At 44.2% G+C, this 22,446-nt stretch overlaps 1 protein-coding gene across 1 annotated transcript in view; it reads left to right on the forward strand.

The window, feature by feature from the left end:
* The window catches only part of TMEM233 (transmembrane protein 233), a 47,127-nt gene extending 31,110 nt beyond the window's left edge, over positions 1 to 16,017 (forward strand). The window contains exons 2-3 of the mRNA XM_015152940.3: positions 2,519 to 2,655; positions 13,648 to 16,017. Of these exons, the coding sequence (XP_015008426.1) occupies positions 2,519 to 2,655; positions 13,648 to 13,654 (144 nt within the window). The 3' untranslated portion in view covers positions 13,655 to 16,017. The remainder of the gene's footprint in view (positions 1 to 2,518; positions 2,656 to 13,647) is intronic.
* Positions 16,018 to 22,446: the final 6,429 nt, after the last annotated feature.

Raw genomic sequence — 22,446 nt, forward strand, 5'->3', positions numbered from 1 at the left:
GTACTAGCAACAAGGACGATATTTAAATATTTAACAAGTTTGGCATGAGCACAGAATCAGAGAAGATGCTCTGCTAAGTGCACTAATAACCCTTAAGTTGTTGGATCATGGGGAAACCAGGGAAAATGCAGAGGAGCAAGCGGGATGGTTGGGATACTGGGGAAGGGGGACAAGCTTCAGAGTAGCTGCTATTTATCAATGAGTACAGAGTATTTCAACATTTTAACAGCTGGGAATGACAGCGTTGGCTTGGGCATGGAGATGAACAATTTATCTAAAGTCCCTGACCTCATGGATTGATCTTCTAGTGCAGGAGTGGGCGAACTTTTTTGGTAAATGACCAAATAGTAAATATTTTTGGGCTTGCAGGCCCTACATTCTCTGGACAGAGAGACAAAGTCCCAACTACTCAACTCTGTCTTTGTAGCACAAAAGGTAGTGTGTCAGTCCATTTTGCACTGCTATAAAGAAATATCTCACACTGAGTGATTTATAAGAAAGGAGGTAGCTTTGGTGCGTGGTTCTGCAGGCTATACAAACATGGCGCCAGTATCTTCCTCCGGTGAGGACTCAGGAAGCCTTTACTCATCGTGGAAAGTAAGGGGGAAGCAACTGTGTCATGTGGCGAGAGAGAGAGAGAAAGAGACAGAAAGAGAACGATGCCAGGCTCTTTTAAACAACCAGCTCTCACATGAACTAACAGAGTGAGAACTCATTACTGCAGGGAGGGCATCAAGCCATTAATGAGGGTCTGCCCCCCGACCACAACATCTCCCCCCAGGCCCCACCTCCAACATTGGGGATCACATTTCCACATGAGATTTGGAGGGGACGAACATCCAAACTGAGGTAGGCGGCGGGACTTGACTCCAGAGCAGATTGAAGACTGGCTGAAACAGGAAAAAGGCACTCAGAGCTCCTCTCCATCAGGCGTGCTCACCAGTGCCATGACAGTTTACCATTGCTATGGCAGCACCCAGAAGTTACTACCGCTTTCCAGGGCAATGACCCAGAAGTTGCCACCCCTTTCCAGGGCCACCACCCAGAAGTTGCCACTCCTTATCTAAAAATTTCTGAACAACCGGCCCCTTAATTTACATATGGTTAAAAGTGAGTATAAATCTAACTACAGCACTGCCCTGAGCTGCCACTCTCAACACGCTGCCTGTGGGGTAGCCCTGCTCTGCAGGAGCAGTCATGGAGCTGTAACCAAGTCAGGGCTCTAATGCCACTGCCTCCATAAAGCTGTTTTTTTGTTTGTTTGTTTTTTTGTGTGTGTTTTTTGAGACGGAGTTTCACTCTTGTTGTCCAGGCTGGAGTCCAATGGCGCAATCTCTGCTCACTGCAACCTCCGCCTCCCAAGTTCAAGCAATTCTCCTGTCTCAGCTTCCCGAGTAGCTGGGGATTACAGGTGCCATCGCGCCCAGCTAAGTTTTTGTATTGTTAGTAGAGACACAGTTTCACCATGTTGACCAGGCTGGTCTCAAACTCCCGACCTCAGGTGATCTGCCCACCTTTACCTCCCAAAGTGCTGGGATTACAGGAGTGAGCCACCATGCCCAGCCTAAAGCTGCTTTCTTCTACCACCAGCTCACTCTTAAATTATTTCCTAAGAGAGGCCAAAAAAATTCCCAGGCTAAGCTCCAATTCTGGGGCTTACCTGCCCTACAACAAAACTATATCAAATAGCCACAGACAATAGTAAACAAATGAGTGTGACTATGTTCCAAATAAGCTTTATTTACAAAAACAGGCAGCAGGCTGGATTTGGCCCATGAGCCATGATTTGCAAACCCCTGTTCTAGTGAACAAGACAGACATACTCATTTGTCCTTTTATGCTACAAATACTTATCCAGCATCTTCTACATGGCAAGTATTGCACTTGACACTGGTATGCCGTGCTGAACAAGACATATGGCTGGGCATGGTGGCTCATGCCTGTAATCCCAGCACTCTGGGAGACCAAGGTGGGTGGATCACTTGAGGTCAGGAGTTCAAGACCAGCCTGGCCAATGTGGTGAAACCCTGTCTCTACTAAAAGTACAAAAATTAGCTGGACGTGGTGGCAGCCGCCTGTAATCCCAGTTACTCGGGAGGCTGAGGTAGGAGAATTGCTTGAACCTGGGAGGTGGAGGTTGCAATGAGCCAAGATTGTGCCAAGCACTCCAGCCTGGGTGACAGAGTGAGACTCTGTCTCAAAAAAACAGAAAAAAGACAGATGATGACCCCTGCCCACATTGCACTTACATGCTGGTGGGAGAGACAAAATCTTATTATGTGAATGCTAAGACAAAAGTCATCAGGAAATACAGAGGGGGCAGTTAACTCATCCTTAGTGTTTAGGGAAGGATTCCTGGAGGAGGGGATGACCGTGTTGTTTGTTTAGCAGCGTGTCAGTGAGATGAGCAAAGTCACCAGAGGGCTCTTGGAGCCTTTTCATCAGGACAGCCTGAGTACTTCCATCCCTTTCCCTGTGGGTTATCTGTCATCACCAGCTCTTCCCTTGTGTCCCCCAGTCTCTGAACAGCTATAACGACGGAGACTACGAAGGAGCCAGGCGGCTTGGGCGGAATGCTAAGTGGGTAGCCATCGCCTCCATCATCATTGGCCTTCTCATCATCGGCATTTCTTGTGCAGTTCACTTCACAAGGAAGTAAGTAGGCTTTCTGAATCCCTCCCTACGTCAACTGCCCTTTCTCGAATGCCCATTGGAATCTGTTAGGGTAGATTAGGTTATGCTCCAGTAACAACCCCAAGCCAAAGGGTTTTCATGTTTTCTTCTCAGAATAAATCTGTCCCAGTCCAGAGGGACACAGCAACATTGTGGATCTTCTAGTGCAGGAGTGGGTGAACTTCTTTGGTAAATGACCAAATAGTAAATATTTTTGGCCTTACAGGCCCTACATTCTCTGGACAGAGGGACATAGTCCCAACTACTCAACTCAGTCTTTGTAGCACAAAAGTAGTGTGTTAGTCCATTCTGCATTGCTGTAAAGAAATACCTCAGACTGAGTGATTTATAAAAAAAGAAGATTTGGATCCTTCTTTGGATCAACAATATGGATCCATTACATGGATCATATAGGTCAGTAGAAGGTCTCTCCTCCACACAGTCACACAGGGTCCCACGCTATACAAAGCTCCACCATCTTGTAGCTGCTCTGTCTAGAACAGAAGCCAACAAACTTTGTCTGTAAAGGGCCAGATAGTAAATCTTTTAAGCCTTGCGGGCCATATGGTCCCGATCATGGTCTCTGGCACAGCTACTTAGCTCTGCCATTTTAGCACAAAAGCAGCCATAGACAATATAGAAATGAACAGGCGTGGCTGTGTTCCAATAAAACTTTATTTACAAAAACAGGCATCTGTCTGTGGGCTGTAGTTTGCCAACTTCAGATCTAGAACATGAGGTGTCCTCAGGCAAAGGCGGGGGAGAGGAAGACTGGAGAATCCCACATGGGCTTTTTACTGCCTGGCGACAAATGTCGCTTAGGCTCACATTGACTGAAATCAGTCACATAATCCCACCTAACTGTAAGAGGGTGGGAAATGTGGGAGAGTAAATGGGATATTTAGGATTGCTATTTGCTCTACCCTAGAACATCATCTGCTAAATAAACTCCTACTTGCATCAAACTAGCATAACTGTTTTAGTTTAAGGGCAGAAGGGTCACTACATATTTTTGGTATTGACAGTGAACTCTCATCTCATAAAAAGATGGATGCTGTTGATGTGTTGTCCTCTGAACTGGGACAAATTTATTCTGATTTCTCTAACCAGCTCAGATGGGCTCCATCTGCTAGAATCAATAACACTTTCCATCAGAAGTTTGACAGATGGCAAGGTCATGTGATAGGCAACCCAGACCCGGAAATGACAAGCCCAGATCCATCTCTGTCTTGCTATGTAATTTCTGGTAAGACAGATAAGAATGCTGAGAAATTCTTTCACTTTTCTGTCAGAGCGGCATGGCTACTCCTATACCCTTGACCAAAATCCTACACCCATCGAGCTGAGAAGGTCAACCTCTTTCTCTTGGTTGACAAAGGAGGCTTACCGAGATGGGTGAGGGAGGAAGGAGACCTCTTTTGACATTCCAGATCAGCCAACCCAACCTTGGCAACCAAGAGAGTAACAGATGTCATGGTAGATCCACTTCCTATCAAACAAGGCAGATCCAGGAACAATCAGTGGCAGCTGGGTAGAGGGGAAGGTATCAAAACAGGAAGTGTCACAAAAGAAAATTAAATGGCTTTGGCCAAAGAAAAGAGAAAAGGACACTCAAACATGAAAGGAAACTCATGGTTTCTTGCCTGCAGGATGGCAAATTTGATGTTGGCCTATGAAGAGAAAGATGGTTGGAGAATACATGTGAATGAATCTGACTATATTCTTCAGAGAAGGTGTAAGGTGCTTGTGAACTTGTGAGCAGGGGAGCCACAGAGTGTGGGTTTAATGGTGCGGTTTTGGCACCAGACTGCCTGGACCCAGGTCCCAGCCACCAGTTATTCACTGTGAGACCTTCAGCCAATTGTTTAACATTCCTGAACCTCAGTTTCCTCACCTGTAAAATGAGAATAATTCATTTCATAAAGCTATTGTAAGGTTAATTGGATGACTCACAGAATGTGTAGGTTGGTGTCTCTGTTCTTTAGTGGGTGCACAAAAATATAAATCATTTATTAATCCTATTATTACTATTATTATCAATGTTACTGGGAAAGGACCTCAGAATTCAAGATGTCATTAAATAGAATTCAAGGCTTTATGCTTATGAGCCAAACAAAGGACAGTGTTCCAAGGGAATGAGGCCAAGCCTTGGCTTGGCTCCTGGGAACTTGTGAAAATGCATACTGCCTAGATTAGTGTTTGAGCTAAGTGGGTCATAATAATAGCAGCTGACACTAACATAGACCTTGACATATACCGGGTACTGTTTTAAGCTCTTACATGAATTAATCCTCATTGAGTCTTCACAGCAACCCAAAGAGGTAGATAGTTATTATTATCACTATTTTGCAGATGAGGAAACTGAGGCTCAGAGAGGTAAAGTGACTTGCCCAAAGCCTCACAGCTAGTTAGTGGAAAAAGTAGGATTTAAAACCAGGATAGTGTCACTCTTCAGGCTGTGTTCTTAGCCAAACTCCGCACTGCCTCTAAGTCAATATGTCCCTGCTAGTACACCCAGTAACAAAGGCCAGTAAGTGGTACTTGCTTTGTGGCTAACTCCAGGGTTTATTTACGGGGGAATGGTATGGTGAGGTTTCAACCTACAGAAATGTGTGATGAGTCAGGGCCAAGGTTCACAAAATCAAAGGAGTACAGGGGTCAGGGAAAGGACATACATGAGGTAGCCTGGTTATAGGACAATAGGAAGTGGTGGGGACCATGGTAATTTCAAAAGCACAGTTTAAAGGAAGCAGCCACCACTCTGCTCCAACTGTAACCACTTACCATGAAGGCTTCATGGGGCTCATTTTTCAAGAGATGTTGGAAATCTGGAATTTTATGTAAAATCTGATTTTTAGATATTGACAAGCAATTCACATTACTAAAACACAGAAACAATATTTGCAGCCTAGACACTATCTACTTTGCAGTCTCTAGTGGACAGTCTGCTTTCAAGGATCAGTTTGCTCATGGCAACTCTATCCAAGAAGTGTTGGAAGGGATCTAGAAGCATTCGTATGTAGACTTTCTCCAATTTTAATATAAGTGTTTTTATCTGGGGATGAAGTGTTTCTGCTTGTGATTGAATGTCTCTGCTTGTGATTGAAGCTTCCTTAGGAATAAAAGGTACGAGAAGGAGTAGCCTCTCTGTTCCTTCTTCCTAAAAGGCACTGTTCACAATGGTTAGAGCCTATGATTTAATACCAGCTTTATCAGGATTCAGATCCTACTTCTACCACACAGGCTATCTGGGCAAATTATTAAACTCTCTCTGCCTCAATTTCCCTAACTATAAAATGAGAATTGAATTATTTCCCCATCTGTAGGGTCAAATTCCTTCTAGATGCCATTCCCTCTGTTATTAAAGAAAACAGGCCAGGCATGGTGGCTCGTGCCTATAATCCTAGCACTTTGGGAGGCAGAGATGGGAGGATCTCTTGAGGCCAGGAGTTCCTTGAGCAGCCTGGGCAACATAGCTAGACCCCATCTCTTTTTTTTTTTTTTTTTTTTTTTTTTTTTTGAGACGGAGTCTTGCTCTGTCACCCAGGCTGGAGTGCAATGGCTGGATCTCAGCTCACTGCAAGCTCTGCCTCCCGGGTTCAGGCCATTCTCCTGCCTCAGCCTCCCAAGTGGCTGGGACTACAGGCGCCCGCCACCTCGCCCGGTTAGTTTTTCTGTATTTTTTAGTAGAGACGGGGTTTCACTGTGTTAGCCAGGATGGTCTCGATCTCCTGACCTCGTGATCCGCCCGTCTCGGCCTCCCAAAGTGCTGGGATTACAGGCTTGAGCCACCGCGCCTGGCCTAGACCCCATCTCTACAAAAAAAAAAAAATTTTAATTAGCTGGGCATGGTGGCACACACCTGTATTCCCAGCTATTTGGAAGGCTGAGATGAGAGAATGACTTGAGTCCAGGAATTCAAGGCTGCAGTGAGCAAGGGTCATGCCATCGCATTCTAGCCTACGTGACAGAGTGAGACCCTGTCTCAAAAAATAAATAAATAAATTTTAAAAGAGAGTTCCATGGAGAAACTCAAATTTAAAGGCTTTGTCATATGCATGTATGGGCAAGAGAAGGCGGGGGGAGACAGAGAGAAAGAAGGAAGGAGGCAGAAAATAGCCGTTAGAGAATGAAATCAATTCTGTCTTCCAAGTAACACGGCCAATTTCTCAGTAATCCTTTGAAATTAAATCTCCCAGCCCTCATTTATGGGAGGAATTAAATGACAATGTGAAACTTCTAAGGCAAAAGTGCCCAAGCTTTACACTCCATAAGAGTTACCTGGAGAGGTTTAAAAAAAGTTAGCATCCGAGCCTCGCCTCAAAAGATTCCAACTTGCTAAATCAGAAGTGAGGCTCAAGAACATCTGCATGTTTCAGCTGCCCCTGCTCCCAACCTGAGGATTCAGACGCAGGTGGCGGGCAGAACTGTCTTTGCCAAACCTTGGCAAATATCCTGCATCAAAGTCCACAAGGAAGAACGTGCGGATGGTGGCCATTCATGGACTGGCCAGTTTTCATTTACAGCAAACTCATCATCCTAATCTGCTATGTCTAACCCAATGCTAGGGAGGGGAATGGAGTTGCCACCTAGCAGGTCTACCCACAGGCAGACTCCTTTGTAACAATCTGTTTCCACAGAGGGGCTGGAAAAATCTGACATTAGAGGAGTCGAAGCCTGACCCAAAACCCATGAATCTGTGAGTTTTCTGAGTTTATTCATTTCCAAATGCTGTCTGGGGGCCGGGTGTGATGGCTCACACCTGTAATCCAATACCTTGGGCTGAGGTGGGAGGATCTCTTGAGGCCAGGAGTTTAGGACCAGCCTGGGCAACATAGCAAGACCCTGTCGCTCCAAAAAATATTTCTTTTAAATTAGCTGGGTTTGGTGGTGCACACCTGTAGTCCTAGCCATTCAGGAGGCCGAAGCAGGAGGATCTTTTGAGCCCAGAGATTGAGGCTGCAGTGAGCCGTGATCATACCACTGCACACTAGCCTGAGCAACAGAGTGAGACCCTGTCTCAAACAAACAAACAAAACAAACAAACAAAAAAAACAAGAACACTGTTTGAAGTAAACTACTGCCTTTTAAAAATTGTAAATTCCCTGTCTTAAAAAAAAAAATGATTCTTAATCCTTATCAAGAAAGCTGTAGCCAGTGTGTTAGAGAACAGATTGAAATCTCAAATGGTTGAAATCACGAGTAGTTTATTTCCTTGGCATAGTCTCAGATCATGATAGTCTTTACCCAAACTCATGAAAAGCTCTCATTCATCCTATTTTACAGGATATCTACATAAGCCACATGGTGGCTGGGGCAATGAAACACAGGGTTTCATGACATCAAATTCCTAAGAGCTGGGAATTATTCAACTGAAATATTAAACCATTTTGGATAGAATCCTGCATTGACAGCAGAGAATTGTTCTTGTCCAGACAGAATCATGGACTTGCAGTCTTTCAAAGTCAGAAAACTCTCCGCCCTCAAGTTGCTAGGGAAAGTGAAGAAATAAATCACACAGGTGAAATGTTTAAATATAGTAGCCATCCGTTTATCAATCCTAGTAATTCAAATCCCTAGTCAAAACCAAACTATTTGCAGACATTTGCTTCCTGCTGATACCTTGAGGACTCAAGCAAGATTAGGTTATTCTAGTGATGTTTCTCAAAGCACAAATCTCAGAGCCACCTAGGACAGATTCATCTGGGATGTTTATAAAAATGCAGGTTCCTGCACCCCATTTCCTGAGTAGCCTGGAAATACCACAAGCCACCTTCCCCGAAAAATAATTCTAAATATTCTGAAGTTGCAGAACTACTATTCTAGGACTTTGCATTTAATGAAGAACATTCTTGCCTCTGTGGACATGTGCCAACAAACAAGACTTTTTTACATCCCTAAGATAAAAAGATAAACAGTTTTTCTTCTCTTACACACTCAACACAACACACAGCTGTGACCAGTTGTGTTTTGTTTCCCCCACACACCAAGCAATTGTCCAGTGACTACCAACTGGGTATCGTATAATTTAGCTCAATTACTACACCATCTACTGGGAGTTAGAGTCAGATCCCACAGGTTAATGGTTTGGTCCCCCAAGACTGCCTCCCATTTCAGATGCTAATTGCAAGCCCCAGGTTGTGACCTGCGCTTCGGACTGGCTGGCTCTAAGTTGGGGATCTTCATGACCCCCTTCTCAGGTTCTATTAATGTGCTAAAGTGGCTCACAGAACTCAAGGCAACACTTACTTATGTTTACCCATTTATTACAAAGGATATTACAAAGGATACAGATGAACAGTCAGATGGAAGAGATGCATAGGGCAAGGTATGAAGGAAGGGGTGTGGTGTTTCCATGTCCTGTTCAAGTGTGCCACCTTCCAGGTCCCACCACACATTCAGCAATCTGGAAGCTCTCCCAACCCTGTCCTTTTGGGTTTGCATGGGGGCTTCATTACACAGGCATGATCAATTACATCATTGGCCATTGGTGTCCAACTTAACCTTCAGCCCATTTCTCCTCCCTGGAGTCCAGGGGTTGGGACTGGAAGTTCCAACCTTCTAATTACATGGCTAGTTCCCCTGGCAACCCACCCACAACCTGAGGCTATCCAGGAGCCCACGAAGAGTTGCCTCATTAGAATAAATATAGTCCTATCACCCAGGAAATTCCAAGGAATTTGGGAGCTCTGTGTCAGAAACTAGAGTCAAGACAAAACATCAAAACAAAAGATTCTCCTAGTACCCAGTCTACAAGGGTGTTAGGAGCTCTGTCTCAGGAACCAGATGTAGGGACCAAATATTTATTATTCTTTATCACAATATCACACCGAAGGTATCTGGTAGAAGCTTCAGTTATTGCTGCTTCCCTGGAAAGTCTACACACCTCCCAAATTTTCTCTTCCTCCCTCCCTTTTGTTTTTGGTTTTTGTTTTAGAGACAGGGGTCTCATTATGTTGCCCAGGCTGGTCTTGAACTCCCAGCCTCAAGTGATCCTCCCACCTCAGCCTCCTGAGTTAGCTGGGATTACAGGGTTGAGCCACCACACCCAGCTCTTTTCCTCTCTCCTTGAGATCAGGCTCTTGTTCTCTTATCTGATGCTCTGTGGAATTTGGCAGAATGTCCTTAGCAGCAGAAACAGTTGACCATGACAACATTTGGGTATGAGACAAATGTCCTCTGTAAAAAATATGACATTCTCAGATGACCCTGCTAATACAGTGGAGTTTCTTGTTACTTAGGAGTAAGGTTCTCATGTCAGGGCACAAGGTGAGCTTTGAGTATATCAAACTTAATCTTGGAAGTATCCAAGGAGGGCACCCTATTGGAGACTCACACATGGTATCTCGATCAGCCCGCATAGCCAGTGAATGTCTCCAGTGTTGGAAGAGGTGACTGTTCCTTGGGCTGAGAGTCAGCTGAAGTATGTGGCTGGGTTTAGGGTTCATGGCATCTGTTTCAACACCGGAACCACACTCTGGGCTCACATAGAAGGAATAGATGTGACATCCCCCTCCGTGCTCATGATCATTGAGCAGGGCGGCAGTCAGAAACTTCAGCTCTGTCGCTTTTTTTCTTTTTGAGGAACATAAATAGTCGATCTGCCATAAGTTAAATGCATGTACAATGCAACTCCCCTGAATGTATGTCTCTGAGCGGTCTCGTTGAGGTATAAACAGCCAGGTACATACCTGTGTGTTAAAAACGCTTGTTTGCCATTCTTAACAACAACAGCCTTTGTTTTCCAAGGTTTTCATTAAGGAAAAACTTACCTCTAAACAGGGATAAGGGTCCCATGACTGTGTCTCCTTAGCAGGCACAGAGTTAGAAGATCTTGACCCATTCTGTACTGGGAAAGCTCCTCTCTCACAAGCAAATTGAAATGAATCCTTTCCTGGCCTCAAAATATCCTTCAATTGCATCAGAATTGGAACGAGACATACATATCAAGGTGGACATGAAGCAGGAACTTGACCTTTTTGCAAAAGCTTAAAAGCAAATCCCTCTTCTTTTCTATATTGTTGGCTGGGGAAAGGCTTTCTGGAAATTGTTTTGCTCAGAGAAATTTCATGATTCCATAATGAAAAATGGGAATCGTTACCTATTTCCAGAAGGTTAGAAGGGGCTTTCTGTGTTGGTTCAGATAAGCTGAGGTAGAGACAAATCAGACTTAAGTTGCCAGCAACAATGGAAGGAATTTTGCTTTGAAAAGGATATAAGCTAACACACGTTGATGAAGAAATCAGAATGAACATTAAAAAGATGTTAAACCTCACTGGTAATCAAGAGCACAAATTAAAGCAACAACAACAAAAAATACTACATATTTTTGCCTGGCAGATTGCAACAATTAAAAAGATGGGGAATATCAAGGTTGGCCAGGATGTGAAAAATTGGACACTATACTGGTGGTGAAAGAGAAAACTGGGACAGTCTTTTGGAAAGTCAATTTGGATGTATCTAATATAAAATCCAGGCACCCACTAACCCAGCAATTCCACTGCTCAGTATCCACCTTTGAGACAGGTGCACAAAAATGCACATAACACAGTAATGCTTCACCCTAGCTATGTGTTAGAATCACCTGGGGAGCTTTAAATGTATGCCAATACCACTGGGCACTGTGGTTCATGCCTGTAATTCCAGCACCTTGGGAGGCAGAAACAGGAGAATCACTAGGGCTCAGGAGTTGGAGGCCAGCCTGGGCAATATAGCAAGATCTCATCTCTACTAAAAATTTTTTTAAAAAAATTATCTGGGCTTGGTGGCATGCACCTGCAGTCCCAGCTACTTGGGAGGCTCAGGTACAAGGCCAGCTTGAGCCCAAGAGGTCAAGGCTGCAGTCTGTTATAAATGTACCAGTGTACTCCAGCCTGGGTGACAGATCAAGATCCTGTCTCAAAAAATTAAAATAAAAAAAGTTTAAAAAACAATGCCCAGGGCCCACCCTGGACCAATTAAATTAGAATCTCCAGTAATAGGACCAGGGATTGGTAGACTGTAGGGTTCTCCAGGTAACTCTAATGCACAGCTGGGGTTGGGAACCATAGATGTGCAATGATGTTCATTGCAGCTTTGTTTGCGGTAGGAGAAATCTTGAAACCACCTACATGTCCATCAGTAGGCAGGTTAAATTACGAGTGATATATTCGTATGATGGGATACCACACTGCAGTTTAAACATGGAGACAGGGTCAGGTGCCCTTGTTCACACCTGTAATCCCAGCACTTTTGGAGGCCAAGGCAGGATGATCACTTGAGCCCAGGAGTTCAAGACCAGCCTGGGTAATATAGTGAGATCTTGTCTCTATTTTTTGAAAAAGTATACACATAGAGACATCCTTCTTACTATGACTTTGCAAGCCCTGCATGATCTGACTGCTGCCTCCCCATCCTCATCTCCCCTCCCCCATCCTCATCTCCCCTCCCCCATCCTCATCTCCCCTCCCCCATCCTCATCTCCCCTCCCCCATCCTCATCTCCCCTCCCCCATCCTCATCTCCCCTCCCCCATCCTCATCTCCCCTCCCCCATCCTCATCTCCCTTCTCTCCTTTTCACTCCCTCCACTTCAGCCACATCAGAGTCTTCTCTCTGAGCAATGCAAGCATATTCCTGCCTCAGGGACTCTGCACTTGCTGTTGCCTCTGCCCAGAACTCGCTTCCTCCTAAAAGCCACTCAGCTGGTTCCCATCTCTCCATCTGGCACTTGTTCTTATATTACGTTAGCAAAGAGACTATCCCTTTAGTCAGTTTTACTCCTGTTCCTTACCACTCCCTGATAAATTCTATATTTATGGTCTGTTTCCCCCTACTGGCATGAGAACTCCAGGGACATTTTCATTTCTGTTACTGCCCATAATAATAGAGCATGGCCCTTAAGAGTGCCTATTTACAGCTGGGCGTGATGGCTCACGCCTGTAATCCCAGCACTTTGGGAGGCCGAGGCAGGTGGATCACAAGGTCAGGAGATCAAGACCATCCTGGCTAATACGGTAAAACTCCGTCTCTACTAAAAATACAAAAAAAAAAAAAAAAAAAAATTAGCCAGGCATGTTGGCGGGTGCCTGTAGTCCCAGCTACTTGGGAGGCTGAGGCAGGAGAATGGCGTGAACCTGGGAGGCGGAGCTTGCAGTGAGCCGAGATCACACCACTGCACTCCAGCCTGGGCGACAGAGCAAGACTCCATCTCAAAAAAATAAAAAAATAAAAAAATAAAAAATAAAAAAGTGCCTATTTACAAGCTAGACTGCTGGAGTTCCAATCCAGGTGCTTCCTCTAAGCTGTGTGCCCTTAGGTATATCTTTTAAGCAGTCTGTGCCTCTGTTTTCTCATACATAAAATGGAGATAATAACAGTGCCTACCTCATAGGGCTGTGAGGGTTAAATTGCACAAACTCCAGGGCCTGGCACACTGTACTCACTAGGTAACTGTTGGGTGTTATTACTATAATCAGCACTAGAGCAGTGCCCAGCATGTATATACACATTGAATAAATGAGTGAGTAAAACAAAAAAAGAAATTGCAGCACGATTGCATTATGTAAACACATACACATGATGAGTATACAATTTCTAAATGCTTATTGATCAGTTTCAATGCAGAGAAAAACACCTGGAGAACTTACACCAAACTGCTAACGTGCTACTATACTAACCCTTGGGGAGGAGAGTGAGGTTCAGAAATGCTCAAGAGGCATTTTTCCGTATCTGCATTATTCGTTTTTTTGTTTGTTTGTTTTTTGTTGTTTTTGTTTTTTTTGCATGGAAGATAAAATAAGTTTTCCAAATAGAATATGTTTCTCAAAAGGAAGCCCCTGCTTAGAGTCAAAAGTGTGCAGGTGGGCTGGTATATTTCAGCATGTGTTTAACCAGAGTCATCGCCATCTAAAAGGAAGGCATCGAGCTGGGAAAGGCAACCACAGAGGCTCAGCCCATGGTCTTTCTCTCTTTCTCTCTCTGTCTGTACCACACAGTGCCTGAGGAACCAGCGGTCAGTGGGCTGTGAGCATGGAGGATGGACCTCATCCACACACACCCAAAGGAGTTTCTGAGGAATGGATCCTCGACTTCAGACTGTGAGATCTTTTCCTCCAGGACTCTCCAGAGGCAGGTCCCTGGCAAATGAACAAGAAAAAAAAAAGTCCAAAATGTAGGAAATCCAAGCTGCACAGCCGGATCAGCCAAAGTCATTGATTTGTAAAAATGAAAAGAAAACAGAAAAAAGAAAAATGAAGTCTCACTGTCTCAGTTTAGCGAATCCCGTTGTGTCCACTCCTCTCCTCCAGAGGCGAGCCTCAGGAAATCACATAACTTTTCACTGAGGGGATCCAGGGGATCTCCATATAGGGGGAGATGGAGGTTTCTAGGAAGACCAGCGGGTGCTGGTATTTACGACGTTGAGCACAAACATTTGCAGCATGTTTAAAATTGTCTAGTAGAGTTCAAGTTGTGGATTTGCTTTTCCTTTTATTCTTACAACCTTCAGTAACTCCTCCTCTGGGAGTCAGCACTCCCATGCCCAGGGTTTACCCATCTGGCCATTAAACACTCAAAGAAGGGGCTTTTCTACTCTTTTGTCTTGAGCCTTACGTTTCCAAATAGGCCCCCTCCCTTGCTTGCATCCACGTTGGTCGACTTGACCAAAACCTCACTCTTCACTCAAACAGCCTCTGAGAATGGACTTAGTGGCCAATTCTAGGTACATGAGCACTTCCTCTATACCAGTTTTGGGAATAAACTGGCTGTATTTATAGAATGTGCTTTTTTTTTTTCTAATTTCTCATTCTCCTCTCTCTAGCAAGTCTCAGGCAAGATCTTTGATTTTCCTGGATGCCACCCGGAAATGCCACCCATTGTATTTCTTTTCTGTCCAATGTAAACCCTTTAGGTGTGAATGTACTGGTTTAATGATGCCATTATTCTGCCTGCCAGAACACAGCAACCCAGCGTCTCACAGAGCGCAAGGGGTGTGCCACTGCTGGCACACAAGATCATTTTTAAGTAGCTTCTAGGAACAACGTTAAGTAATACCAAATCACAAAGAATGTTTCCCCTTTTCTATTCTTTTTTCATCCTGATTACAGCAAGGAAAAAGTCTCTGTTTAGTGCTAGCAGGTCCTTTAGACCTTTCAGACACTACGGCTCTTTCCCCTTCTTAACAAAGAAAGAGCAGGTCTCAGGTTCGGAGTCTTCTGTCTAGAAAGAATGTAATGATATTGTTTTGTGTCATGGTATTTCTTTTATTTATTACCTTCCATTTACAGCTTCCCACAGTGGGAGATAGGATATATTGTTTCTGTTCAAATAAATTAACTTAAGAAAAATAGGAGAACTCAAGAAAATGTCAAGTAATTAACACACTACATATGTATATATGGCAAAAGTCACTTCAAAGAATGAATGTCAGAAACATAGCGATAATGAAGCAAAAGAAAGGCAGATTATGCTGGCCGGGCATGGTGGCTCTCGCCTGTAATCCCAACAATTTGGGAGGTTGAGGTGGGCTCATCACTTGAGGTCAGGAGTTCGAGACCAGCCTGACCAACATGGTGAACCTCCATCTCTACTAAAAATACAAAAATTAGCCGGGCATGGTGGTACATGCCCATAATCCCAGCTACTAGGGAGGCTGAGGCAGGAGAATCACTTGAATCCGGAAGGCGGAGGTTGCCGTGAGCTGAGACTGCGCCACTACACTCCAGCCCAGGTGACAGAGCAAGACTCCATCTCAAAAAAAAAAAAGAAAGAAAGAAAAAGAAAAAAGAAAGACAGATTATTCTAATTGAATGAATAAGAGGCTGAGAGTCAATATCTGAGTTCCAATGCCCTCTTGTGTTTGCAGGGTTTTTAATTGGCCACTAACTAGCTATGCAAGCCGATTTTAGGCAAGTTTCTTAGCCTCTCTGTGCCTAATATTCCTTCACCTGCAAAATGGGAATACGAATGCCTGCCTACTTACCTCACAGTGCTGTTATGAGAATTAATTGTTGTCATAGATGTGACTAACCATTGGCGGGGGGGTTTCTAAGTACTATACCAATACAAATTTCCACATTTTTTCATATACTGAACCCTAGCAAAAAAATAAATAAAAGCTGATGAACATCAGATTCTACCTGTCATTTTACCCAGATGTTGTGATGAGCCAGCACTTGTCCCAGGAGGACGTTGAATCAGGGACACGAAATCTCAGCACACGGAGATTCTAGCATCATTCCAATAGACTGGATCCTGATTTCTGTTTCTGACATCTTGTTTTTTGTTTGTGCGTGTTTGGGTCCTTGGTCTTTTACCCAAATCAAATGAAAGGTGTTGCTGAGAGGCAGAATAAAAATGGTTTTAAGTAAGCCTGTGTACCACAGCGTGTGAATTATGTTTTCTTGGGGTTCCCCACCTTCCAGAGATTTCCATAACCAAAATAAGCTCATCTAGTCCAACCCCCAGTCCCCAGGGAAGTCCCCACCTTCCAGAGATTTCCATAACCAAAATAAGCTCATCTAGTCCAACCCTCAGTCCCCAGGGAAGTCCCCACCTTCCAGAGATTTCCATAACCAAAATAAGCTCATCTAGTCCAACCCTCAGTCCCCAGGGAAGTCCCCAGAGAGGCCAGAGGTGGCGCTAGAGAAGCATCACTCTAAACTAATTTACGGCCAGAAATGTCCTTCTACTTGGCACTGAAAATGTTGGTTCCATTAAAGCGAAAATAAAATAAGAAAAATCTTGTTATTAAATGTGATCCATGGGGTCAAGAAGGCCACTGATTTTTGTTGGGTGTCCCCCAGGTCCTAAGCCCTAAGAATGACAAAATGGTCTTTGTTGGGATGATGGGCTTGTCCAGAGCTTCCTCCAAAGCTAAGATTGTCCCTGCTCCACTCGCAAAAGCACAGTTTAAAAAGGGATCGGTGGCCAGGCGCGGTGGCTCACACCTGTAATCCCAGCATTTCAGGAGGCCGAGCAGGCAGATCACAAGGTCGAGATCGAGACCATCCTAGCTAACACGGTGAAACCCCGTCTCTACTAAAAATACAAAAAATTAGCCGGGCATGGTGGCACATGCCTGTAGTCCCAGCTGCTTGGGAGGCTTAGGCAGGAGAAGCGCTTGAACCCAGGAAGCGGAGGTTGCAGTGAGCTGAGATCATGCCACTGCACTCCAGCCTGGATGACAGAGTGAGATTCCGTATCAAAAAAAAAAAAAAAAAAAAAGAATTGGTGTATTATCAACCAAGACATTCCTTTATCAGCCAGTTACAAAAACTGGCTAAATAGAGCAAAAAGTAGAGTTTACTCTCAGAACACGGAAAATTCCAGGGATAGCTTCAGGTGCAGCTGGATCCTGGTGCTCAGGGTTTCTGGGAACGTGTCCGTTTCTATGTCTCAGCCCCAACTTGCTGAGTTCATTTTAGTTTAGTAGGGACAAGATGACTGCCAAGAGCTTTGGACTTTTTCCTACCAGCTTAGCAATGCCTGTGGAAAGAGTTTCTTCCCTAATAGCGCCAGGGGGAAAAAAATGTTTCAATTCAGTATAATGAACAATTGATACAAAACAGAAACCGACCTATCAAAATGGATACCAGTCATTAACAAACAGGTACAGCCACTGTACCAACACAAATGGATGCTGTGGCCAGGGGCAGGTGGGGCCCTCATTGGCCAGGCTTGAAGTCAGGATTCAATCACTGGAACTGAATGTGAGGTCAGCTCCACCCAAACTTTATAGATTGAGGGTGTGGGAAGGGTGGTTCCCCAAAGGAAAACCAAAGTGCTTTTACCAGAAGAAGGAGAGAGATTTGCTAGGCAAAAACATAAAACAAAAAGCAGCGTCCACATTAAGCATGCTACTTCTTACTATACCTTCCATATGCAGGGCTGAAGTAACCTAATAGCTTTTCTTTTCTTTTTTTTTTTTTTTTTTTTTTTTGAGGTGGAGTTTCACTCTTATTGCCCAGGCTGGAGTGCAGTGGCACAATCTCAGCTCACTGCAACCTCCACCTCCCGGGTTCAAGCGATTCTCCTGCTTCAGCTTCCCGAGTAGCTGGGATTACAGGCACACGCCACCACACTTGGCTAATTTTTTGGTATTTTTAGTAGAGACGGGGTTTTACCATGTTGGCCAGGCTGATCTCGAACTCCTGACCTCAGGCGATCCCCCTGCCTCGGCCTCCCAAAGTGCTGGGATTACAGGCGTGAGCTACCGCGCCCAGCCTCCTAATAGCCTTTCAAACAATTTCCCCATGGTGTTGTCACTCTCATCCAGCTCCTCCTTTGACCAATATTTATAGAGCACCTGCTCAACCACAGAAACTGGGCTCAGCTTTGGAAATTCCAGTACATTTAAGAGAGACCCCTGAGAAGGTGGCAGTAGTCTAGTGGGGGGAACAGATACACATAAATAATGAGAAGGAAACACGAGAGTGCCCAGACAGAGGCATGAGCGAAGTGTTATGCCGTCACTTTGCAGGAGAACACACTGGCTGTACTGAAGGGAAGGAAGGCTCAGTCCCTGTCCTACCATTCTTTGCATTGCTGAGGCTGATAGTGCTACAGCTCTTGAAGTTACCCTGTCTCTGCCCACAAGTTATGGGCAGAAACAGATGCAGACATAAAATCGCTGGCCTCAGCTCCTGGATCAGCAAATTACCTTTGGCCTACAGCAGGACAGCTGCATTCAGCAAAACAGCACGATGCATGTATCTTGATACGTAACCCTAGATTCAGGCTTCTAAATATAAGAGACAGTTCTGGGCCACCAATTACCAAAAAAAAAAAAAAAAAAAAAAAATCTTGTAAGATAACGTTCATACTCATGGGTTACAACTAATCCTTAAAAAATACTCATAAGTGTTGAATATTTAAGTCTGGGGAATTGCCCTATAAAAATAGGTCCCTGCACCAAGATACTTTGAATTCTGGTTTGGACACATACAAAGAGAGGCAGGCATAAAGATGACCCAAGCATCACTTACACTTGCTGGAGAAGCCACAGAAAGAAGGAATTCCCTTTCCAATACATTCATTCATTCATTCATTCATTCATTCATTCATTCATTCCAGTAGACATCTATTTATCAGGGGTCAGGAGAGGAAAGCACACAGTTGCCTCTGTGCATTGCCTGCGTGAGGCATCGGAGAGTTTCATCTCGCGTACCTGTTCCAAACCTCGGGTGAGCACCCAGTTAAACCTGCAATGACCCGGTCACGGCATTCATCTCTCTTCCTGTCCCAGTGTAGCCTTTCCCAGTTTACACCCACACACTGGTTCACTGATGCACCCAAGCCGTCTGCTCCTTGCACTGTGACCAAGTGTTTACTCCCCCAGGTCACATGGAATCCCATGCATGGGGACTGGTTGTACTTTGGAGTGAAAGTATTGGGAGGAACTCATAAAAGGCCAAATTCTGCCTATATAGAAATGGCCTGATTACCCCCAAGAAAGAGGACCTAACGCATGCCTAGGAGGGAAGGTAAATAAGTATTTCTTGAGCTCATCTAAACAATTGCAGTAGCTTTTTCTTTTTTTCCTTCTCAGACAGGACCAACCTAACCCCCATCTCTAAGGCAGCCACCCCACCCCTCGCCACTTGCTATCACACCACCCTGTTTTACTTCTTCCGTGGGGTTTGCCACCACTAACAATATTTTTGTTTATTTAACTGTTAATTGATTTATTATCTTTATTATCTATCTCCTCCCCCTAGGATGTTGACCTCGTGCAGGCAGAGACCTTGTCTGTTCTCTTCACTGATGTGTCCCCAGCATCTAGACTGGGGCTTGGCCCATGGCAGATACTCTATAGCTATTCGTTGAATGAGTGAAAGGTTCTTTTCCCCATGTGCTCTTCCTCCTGGCTAATGTCCACTCCTTTGTCTCAGATTAAGTGCCTCTTGTTCAGAGGTGCCTTCTCTGATATGCCAACATTTCAAGAACATGAGGGTCTCCCTTTTGCACGCTCACAACTTCCCTGTGGTTTCACTAATGGTCATATCACAATGGTAGTTAGATATAGTTTGCACAGTTACCATTTAATATCTGTCTTTCCCAGCAGATCGTGAGCCCCCCTGAGGGCACGGACCATGTTCATGTTGTTCACCTCTGCTTCCTGGTCCCTAGCTTTGTACCTGGCACATAAGTTTCCAATAGTTATTTAATGAATGAATGAACGAATGAATGAATGAATGAGGGTGTAGAGGTAGAGAGAAATGGAAGAAGAAACCTGAGTCAAAGCTTCCTCCATCATCATAGCTTTATTTTCACATTGTTATCTGACAAGATTTAAAGTTGAATTTTAAAGCAAGATGAAGCTAACCATGGTATTGGATGTAAATCCTGTCTCAAAACTTTCTCACATATTCCTTATTGTGATGGTTTAAAAGAAGGAAGAAATGAAAAGCGACTTATACCGAAAAGTAATTTCAAGAAGACAGAAATCCGGCTGGGCGCGGTGGCTCACGCCTGTAATCCCAGCACTTTGGGAGGTCGAGGTAGGAGGATCACCTGAGGTCAGAACTTCGAGACCAGCCTGGCCAACATGGTGAAACGCTGTATCTACTAAAAATACAAAAATTAGCAGAGCGTGGTGGTGCATGCCTGTAATCTCAGCTATTCAGGAGGCTGAGGCAGGAGAATCGCCGGAACCCAGGAGGCGGGGGTTGCAGTGAGCCGAGATCGCACCACTGCACTCTAGCCTGGGCGATAAGAGCGAAACTCTGTCTCAAAAAACAAAAGAAAAGAAAAAGAAAAAGAAGAAGAAAAGCAGAAAAGGAGAAGAAAGAGAAGAGAAGAGAAGAGAAGAGAAGAGAAGAGAAGAGAAGAGAAGAGAAGAGAAGAGAAGAGAAGAGAAGAGAGAAGAGAAGAGAAGAGAAGAGAAGAGAAGAGAAGAGAAGAGAAGAGAAGAGAAGAGAAAAGAGGAGACCCAAATGAATCCCAGCCTCCTTTGTGCCTGGGATGCCCCCTAGTGGGAGAAATGGAGAAAGACACTTTAGAGTGTTCACTAGCAAATTGACAAATACCGTATTTATTTGCCTTTTATAGTCTCTGAGTTAGTGTAGGATCCACAAACAAACTGGAAGAAAATCACACGGCTTTGATGAAGAAGAGAAGCAAGATGTTCTACAGTAATAAACTTTCAGTAAAACAAAAACTGAGCAACTGTTGCTTTTGAACCAGATTTTTGACTGATCTCCGATGGTAATTTTTAGGCTATCTCACTCTTAAGACTTATTTCTGATCTGGAACTTTTCAAAAATGATGTAGATTCAATTAGTCACACCTCTGTTCCTTAGAAATTCAAGGTGGATATGATCATCAAATGCCAACACCGGCTCAGTGGGGCTTGTTCTTCAGTCTCTATAATCTACAGTTCTAAACTCAGCTCTTCTGCTGAGTTTAGAATTGTAAATTCTGCTGAGACTAATTAGATTTCTGGATTTTAGTAGTGGAGGAGTAATTTACATTGGGCGAATTCCACTGCCTGGTACAGCTACAAACTCTGAACAAAACATTTTTACAAATTGAAGATATTTGAGAACAACTGAAAACGGGAGGGGCAGTAAGCATCCTCATAAAATGGGAATCATCCACATTTACCTGGCTTTTCCTCTGAAGGGTCACCCAGTCTGCACAGCACACAGAGAACAGAGCTCAAACCGAAAGCAATAGTCTTATTAGGCTGCAGAATCACAGGTTAGAGTTTGTGGCCCCCGTGGTGGCTGGAATTTGATGAGAGAAATCCCAAAAATGATAGAGCCACAGAAAAGGAACCTAAAAAAATCAGAATATAAACTCCCCTCAAATCCTTGGCTGACTCTTAAACTGTATTTGTAAAGCTCAGCAGAAAACAAGACAAAACAAAACATCTGGAGGAGAGTGCAAAGAGCTGCATTGATCAGTGCTGGGGAGGCAGAGTTTGGAGCTCAGGTTCCACCAGATGAGAGGAGCTTAAACTCCTCAGTCTTTCTGTTGAAACCCAGAGAGGTCACAAATTAGTCAGAAAGACCACATCCAAGAACTAGTATGTAGAAGGCACAAAACCAAAATAGACCCAACCAAAAGAAGCCCCAAACCATGCCTTTGTAACATAAGAATGAGTCACTAGTAATTTCGCTACCAGTTAAAACAAAACTTAACACTTTTACAAGAAAGATAATAGAATCCAGAGCCTCTGCTATGTTATCTACAATGTCCAGTATAAAATGTTAAAATCACTGGGCCAAGCACGGTGGCGCACACCTGTAATCCCAGCACTTTGAGAGGCCGAGGCGGATGGAACACGAGGTCAGGAGATCGAGACCATCTGGCTAACATGGTGAAATCCTGTCTCTACTAAAAATAGAAAAAATTAGCCGGGCAAGGTGGTAGGCATCTGTAGTGCCAGCTACTTGTGAGGCTGAGGCAGGAGAATGGTGTGAACCCGGGAGGCGGAGGTTGCAGTGGTCCCAGATCACGCCACTGCACTCCAGCCTGGGCAACAGAGGGAGACTCCGTCTCAAAACAAACAAACAAACAAACAAAACTGTGAATAAATATTAAAGACAATAATTCTATGGTCTAATCAAAATCTCAGCAAAACTTTTTGTAGAAACTGACAAGTGGGGTCTAAAATTTATATAGAAAGGCAAAAGAACTGGAATTGCTGAAACAATATTGACAAAGAAAAGCAAAGTTGGAGAAGTCACACTGCCTGATTTCAAGACTTTGCATAAAATTACAGTAATTGAGACAGTGTGAGGCTGGGCACAGTGGCTCACACCTGTAAGCTTTGGGAGGCTGAGGTGGGA

The sequence above is a fragment of the Macaca mulatta genome, chromosome 11 (genome assembly GCF_049350105.2).
Source record: "Macaca mulatta isolate MMU2019108-1 chromosome 11, T2T-MMU8v2.0, whole genome shotgun sequence".
Classification (NCBI taxonomy): domain Eukaryota; kingdom Metazoa; phylum Chordata; class Mammalia; order Primates; family Cercopithecidae; genus Macaca; species Macaca mulatta.